This window comes from Rhipicephalus sanguineus, chromosome 2, assembly GCF_013339695.2.
Source record: "Rhipicephalus sanguineus isolate Rsan-2018 chromosome 2, BIME_Rsan_1.4, whole genome shotgun sequence".
NCBI lineage: Eukaryota > Metazoa > Arthropoda > Arachnida > Ixodida > Ixodidae > Rhipicephalus > Rhipicephalus sanguineus.
This window is the reverse complement of record NC_051177.1, coordinates 69,710,035-69,717,326: the sequence shown is the minus strand read 5'-3', so window position 1 is coordinate 69,717,326 and position 7,292 is coordinate 69,710,035. Positions and strand designations below refer to the sequence as shown.

Sequence of the window (7,292 nt, the reverse complement as noted above, 5' to 3'; positions counted from 1 at the left end):
CAGTGGCGCAGCAAGGAATTTTTTTCGGGGGGGGGGGGGGGGTTAAACCATACGTTATGTATGTTCGTGCGTTCGTTTGTATGTGTGCATATATATACATGCAAAACTGAATATTCTCGGGGGGGGGATGGTTAAACGCCCCCCTCCCCCCCCCCCCCCTCTTGGCTACGCTAGTGCTGCCGGCATTACAGCTTAACTGAGTTAACAGAAGCGCACTCGTATTGTCCGTCAAGTTGCAGTAGGTGTTACTAAGTTGTCGTGCTTTTATTTTTTTCTTGCGTACTAATTGCCCTGTTGGTGAGCCATGGCACGACACGACAAATAATTCGACACAGAAAGGGTTGTGATTTGATTCCTAATGCCCCATTGAACGTACCACGAAAGTTGCATTTTTCGCTAGTGCACGCCGTTAAAATACGCCAGATTTTGAAAAAAAAAAAAAAGAAACTGTATTCTCGACTTGTCGTGCATTAAGCGCGTAAACATACGCATATAACATACGTATACGCTGCATCCCGCGCGAACACACACACTTCGGGTCGAACATCACAAGGCTGTCGTCAGCATCACCATGAAGCGCAGGCAAAGAGCGCGTGATGTTTTTCTTGAATTGGGCGTGTGCTTCAACAGCGTTTTCGTTGCCGTAGTAAATGCGAGTCCGGCTGTCGAAAGTTGTCAAACGCTGATTTTTGCGAGCCAAGAAGATTGTTTCACGGAATAAATATCGCACAAAATATGGGGTCTGGTATCGAAACATCTACATACTCTGCAGGCCCACGCCAGGGAGTATCAAATGAGCAACTGTCTGCAGCGCCAGCTGTGTAATAGAGCTGAGCAGCGTATTGAGGAGAAAGGGCCGCGTAATATACGGGCACATTGACATGCTACAAACAAAGCATAAGTAGACAAAGATTTTAAACGAGGAATATCGCAGCCACCCCTCGTCCGCAAGAAAAAAGAAAATGAAAAGAAGAAGTGATTTTTTTTCGTTTATTGTTTGTATCGTTCAACGTTCACCTTGGTTCAACGCCACAACTCTCCGTGTCTGCACCATCGTGACGTGAAGTCACGGACATGAAGGTGAGAATCGCGGAAGTGTTGCTTTGCCATGTGTCCCAACAGCGCCACGCTGCAGCTCATCAGGCACTGCGTGGAAAAGTCTAAGCAGAGTGTGCGTTTTATTTATTAACAAGGCGCGAAGTATACGCAGCTTCGCCGCGAAGTCGAAGAAGAGTTGGTAGTATTAAACCTATAATGCATGCGCGAGTTTCTGACGCAAGAGATGTGGGGGCCAAACCTGTCTATCCTTTGACCATGCTGTGCAGTTCGTAGAACTTGCCCTGGAATCCAATGGCGCGGGGAGCGCCAACGGAGCCTCCGCGCAACTCGATGCCCGAGTTGTACAGCACTTTGCGGACAATCCTCCAGTTCCAGTTGCGACCGCTGGAGAGTCCTTGCGCCAGCTCCGCGAGGTCGAGTGGCACGCGATACTTGTGACCGCTCTTGTCCAGCATCACGTTCACCCGGAAGATGACGGCGAACTTGATCAGTCTTCCTTGGATGCGCATGCCGTAGAAGTTACCCCGCTGGTCTACCTCGAGCATAGCCCCGATGCGGTGCAGCGCCAATATCAGTTCTCCGTACTGAAACCCCGGCAACGAGCGCCGGAGGATGCCGATGTCCCGAGGAATCATGAATGTTCGGCCCCGGATGATGACCTGCACGTTCCTGCCGTCGATTATGCCACCCGAGCCGGAGGGCAGCCGGCCGTCTCCCTGCACGGGATAGACTTGACCATGGATGATTATCGATACGATGTCAGCGCCGTTGGGCGTCAGGTTGACAGTGATGCCTTGCGAGCGCAGAGTCCTAACAAGAAGCTGAATTGCCATCGGCCCGCTGGAGCGTACGAAGGTCATCATGTCCGAGATCTGATCTGGGAGTGAGAACCAGCGGCCGTTGATACTCACGCGAATGGTCGTCGTTCCAGGCGGTTGCACGGGCATTTCTCCGCCGGGCGGTCGGCCGCCGGGAGTGAACGTAAAGGAGAAGTGCTGACCATTGAATATGAGCGTGATCTGAGCTGCGCCGCGCTGCACAATCACTCCCATCTTCCTGAGGCTAATCAGAATTTGCTCGATTGCGCTGGGGTTTCTTATAGTCTGGAAGACTTGAACAATTCGAGGCAGGTCTTGTGGCACCCGGTAACGCACACCGTTGATGTTCACGATGAGACGGATATTCACTGGCAGTTCTATTACGTCAAATCCCTTTTGGACGCTGTGAAGAACGCCATCTGGACCCGGTATGAGCTTGTAGCCAGCCTGCTGAATGACTATCAGGAACTGTTCGATGGGAATTCTGCGAACTAACAGCATGTTCACTAACTTTGGTGCGTCCCTGGGCAACGTGAAGCGAACGCCTCCGATAGTTATTACTGTTTCCGGCTGACGCGGCACAGGATACCGGCGGTTGTTGAACGATATCGCGATCACGACGTTGTTGCTGTCTCGCACTGGAATGATACCGAACTGGTTGTACAAGAACGCCAGGACATTGGCGGGCATACCGTGCTGCTGCAGGTAGGTGACGATGGCGGGAAGATCACTCGGTATTTTGTAGACTCGCCCTCCAAGGTTGACACGCAAGCGAACAATGACGGGAAATGGGATAGGTACACCGTCCATAACAATGCCGATCACGTTCCCTGTGCCTGGGTCCACGTTCACCGGGATGCGTAACTTTTGAAAAGCAGCGATGAGTTCGCCAACGCCAATGTTACCAGGCTGCTTCAATATGACGTCAAGGTCCGCGGGAATCGTGTACGTTCGTCCGTGAATAACGACGCGCACCGGCGCCACCGAGCGCACCGGAAAGGTTCGGCCACCGATGACAATCGCTGTGATCTCTCCGGTAGGAGACTTCTGGAGGCGAGCGCCAATAGTAATGAGAATAGGCAGAACTTGGTGGAACGCCTGCGGGTTGCTCTGCACAAAACTAATCAGGGACGTAAGGTCCTGCGGCAAAGTGAACCGGCGGCCATTGACGACGACTTGCGTCGTGACTGGGTTTGTCAGAGGATATCTCCTGCCAAACAAAATGAAGCCAGTAATCTGGCCTGAAGGGTTTGTCGTCACAACTGCGCCGAGCCGCCGTAAGATCATCGTGATGGTGGTCATCTGGCCCGGATTCTGAGTGATGAATGTCGCCAACCTCGGAGCATCCCTAGGCAGCACGAACTGCTGACCGTTTATCCGTATCGTAAAGAGAACATTGACAACGCTGGGAAGGTTGACGTGCTTGCCGTCGATTATAACGTAATTGAAAGGCCTCGTAATGTCGGGAAATTGAACGCCCCTTTTGATAAGGATGTTGTAAATAGGAACAAAGTAGTCGGGATTTTTGACTAGAAGCTCGAGATAAGACAGAATGTCCGGCGGCACTGACTGAGAAACGGTGGGAAAGGGAATGGGCTTCATAAAGTCGGGAGGCACAAATCCCCCACCGGGCAACGGAATATCAGGCAAGATCCCTGGCCCTTGTGGGATATGCGGCAAGCCCGGAACGCTGGGAAATACAGGCTTGAATGTTACCATCTCGCTCGGAAACCCGGGCTTCCCGGGGAACGAAGGTATGGCGCCGGGAAATATATACGGCCCTGAAGGGTTACTGGGGAAATGAGGTACGTTTGGCCCTGGATGAGGGATCACCACGGATCCTCCAGGGCTGTCGGGTCTGAAGGACGGCGTGAAGAAATGTGGATCCGCCGCGCCTCTACCGGGCGTGAATTTAGACGGAAGGAAAGGCCTGTTCTGCAGAAAATCAATGATAATCTGCGCCAGGTCCGGGTGCCTCTTCAGTATTTCCAAGATCATGGGCTTCGAGTTCGAAGGCACAGAGACGTCAACTCCTCTGATGCGTATCGTGACGGTTGTCGTCGAAGGCCTGGAATTCAGCACTGTCTGTACGATCTGCACGAAACTCGAGGCATCCGGACCTTTGATCCACCTGATGTTCCCCTCCCCGGGCTTGAACACGGCGAACGAATTGACGCAGTACGACGGGCAAGCCACATCGCAGCGGCCGCTTTCACTGGCTGCCCACAGCACCAGCAGCACGGGTGGCAGCAGCCGGGCCAGCATCTTCGTCTTGCGAACGGCGGTGCTGGTCGGGCATAGGAGCCGCGCCTCACCGTTCACTGCAAGAGAAAGTGGGGCTCAGTTACGTCATAGTACATGCGATAGTCATGGTAGCCGGCATTTATGTGCACGGAACCTGCCAAAGAAACCACTCGGCTGCTCTCTTGTGCATGCTATCTGGAGCGTCTCAAGCGTTCGACGAGACGCTCTCAGGCGTGGTCAAGCCATTTTAGCGTTACTACATGTTTAGTCTCTCGAGTCGCAACATTGCACTGCCCTCCTCAACTGGAACTTAATGACGGAACATGCTGTCCTTATTGATCTGGGTACTATTAATCTATCTCTTGTGAAAAGAAAAGAATCGTGTCGGGCCGATAAAGCCGTAAATAATATCAACACACTAGCATACGACGTTATAGGCTATGTCTTGGTTTCGAAACAACGCGATGTTAATCAACGGTCTGTTGCGCCGCACTCCCTGGATGAGCCTTTACAACATGATTCCTACTAATACTAGCTCAGATTGCGTCCAAGAGGTTTAGGCTAAAATATTTAATCTATATAAAGTCATTTGCCTCTCACTTCGTAGTGGTGGGACAGCAACTTTAAGAAAAGAACTCATTTGTTAAAGTACCAGCGCGCCTTAGCACCTTGCAAAGAGGACAATACACTATTTCCCACTGAATGACCAGAAAGTCAAAACCCCTGCTCTTTTCTCTGCATGGCGCTTTCAAATATTTGCACTCTGAGCTTACTTGAGAGTGCCCACGGCGTCAGGCTGCACCACTTGTTACATGCGTATTAGTGACGCGCACTTCGACCATCTTGCATTGCCCTAAATAGGCGTGTGAAGCCCACAGGACTGCCAACCTCAGATCCGACTACCCACCCCCCCAAAAGCATAAAAAAACCACAAGTGCACTGATTTTTGAAGTGGTAGCGCGATAATTACTACTTCTGAAAAATTTGTTTGAGCTGCAGTTAATTTTCTTTATCTGTAATGTTTCTTAGCTTGAACGCAGGACCGCAGAACTACAGCTTTTTCCGTTTCTTTCTTTCATTCTCACATTTATCTCAAAATGCATTTTGTCGTAATACGCCCAGGGGATGACTCGAGCTTACAAAAACAAGCTGCCACCACTTTCCTGCAAAATCATAACTTCACCAGTAGGATCATAAGTGCTTCATGTCACCTGCTATCGTCGCCTTCTACTGTCACCAAGTAAGTATAAGTCAGTATCAGACTATACATCGCCTTAAGGATGGCGCTTGCAACAATGCTCAACCTGGGTGCGATTGACTCTTCCCTCAGCTGCTCCTTGAAACTCCTGCGAGCCGATAGTCCCCTTCAAGCTCTAGAAGTCTACCACGCGTCATAGCGCGTCTTGTAAGGTGGTCTAGTAACCGAGCTGAAAGAACGCGTTCACTGCTCGACGCGCGTAACAACGGTAGTAATCCGCCGCCATCAGATACCTTGCACGCCCAATTATCCGTCAAGCGGTTGCACCTGCTTCCGGAAGCCGCCTCCTGTACTCACGCTGAGCTCGGTGCTCGGTTCGCGGCTGTGTGCGGAGGCCCCGACCCAAAGCCGGCGGCTCGAGGCCGCTGAAACCAGGGCGCGGCTGCTGCTTCTGCTGCTCGCAAAGCCGACGGCTCCGGCCGGAAGCTCCGGCGGCTTACCTATAGTAGGGAGTGGATTGTCCGAAAAGGGCCCCTTTTATCATGTGCGCTTTATTTATCGGCCAGCGGCCCGCAAATATATGGCCAAGCAGGCATGACAGCTTCTCGGCAGTTGCCTCTGTTCAATGGTCGCTCTAATGAACTCCGCCTGGAGACGTCGGCGCGCGCGGCGACGACCAATCCTGCAGCCCTTTCCCAACTTCGATCTCGGAAGGGTTCGCGTCCGCGAGCGCTCAAGCTTTCCCCGGCTCAAACGCCATCAAAGAGGGGGCGACACTTTACGGCTTCCACGAAGGCTTTCGAACCGCCCACCCACCCCGCTTCGCCTCAGGGGGCACCCTCAGCTTCCTCCCACTACCCTCATCTAACCTACCAGTGACACGACACGCCGCCGGCGTCGCCTGCCGCGACAGCAGCGCTTGCCTAACGCGACACATTCGATTCGGCGAAGATTTATGGCGGTGAGCGAACAAACGAGAAGCCCCCCTCTGTACCTGCCCTTTCTCGATTCGCTGCTAGCGGGAGCTAAGCCGGTTGACAGGTTGTTAAGCAGAGCGACGCATGACACACGACACGTCTTCTGGCGGCTCTTCTTGCTCAGGGAAAGGTGCGCGCCTTCGATCGGCGTAACACCGCGTCTCGCCGTCGCTAAATTCCGAATGTGGCCCGTCGGGATGCGGGAGCTCGGGTCATTCGCATCTTCATCGTCGAGAACGCGAAGTAGATGAGTCGATAAATCCTGCTTTGTTTTCTCTCTCTGTCTGTATTCTTTCTTTTTTTTTCCTCCTGGCAGAGTTGGCGAAATAACCTGGTTTTCACAGTATGCGATAGTCGCGTGTCCTGGCTTCAGATACGACCATAACCGATGAACCTCCTGTCATTCACTACCAGTTCAGCATCGTTTGCCTTGTCACGCATTCAAGAACCTTTGGCCAAAACGTGGCGGCCACGCTCGGCAGCCATTAGCTTTTTACACGCGTCTAATCGCGGAACAGATTCGACACTGCTTGCGTTCTAATCCGCTAAGCTGACAAAGTGGCGTGACTTGGCGCAACTTTTCTTGTTGATAGGCTCTTCATTCGCTACTCTGGAGATGGCAATCTGCTACCTGTGTTTTCTGTCTTCCTCCTAGCTGTGCCACTTTCTCAACAATCAATTTGACCTCTTCACCCGACAAGCCGTTCCTGCAGCTGTGACTGAGCACATCGGCCAACGTGCCGACTCGCCTACGGCTACGCCACTAGTTAAGAGTGGGCCCCCGTCCCATCAACGTCAGGAGCGATGCAGGCCAGTGGATCTTATCTGCCCTCATCTCTGAGAAACAAGGCGCAATCTTTAGCACTGCCTTTAACCATTCCTCTTTCCTTTTATCCCACTTTCTTCCGCGGTTAAGGAAGAGAAAGCGACACACTCACCTGCCTTTTGTGAAGAGGCGTCGTCGACCGTTGGTCTGGAGTCGGGAGTCCGATTCTC

General features: G+C 52.4%; 1 protein-coding gene across 1 annotated transcript; it reads right to left on the bottom strand.

Annotated features, from left to right (window-relative positions):
• Window positions 1-1,167: 1,167 nt before the first annotated feature.
• On the bottom strand, window positions 1,168-3,489 carry LOC119383149 (uncharacterized). The gene has a single exon (XM_037651166.2). The coding sequence runs from the start codon at window positions 3,477-3,479 to the stop codon at window positions 1,302-1,304; it is 2,178 nt and encodes a 725-aa protein (XP_037507094.2). The 5' UTR covers window positions 3,480-3,489; the 3' UTR covers window positions 1,168-1,301.
• Window positions 3,490-7,292: the final 3,803 nt, after the last annotated feature.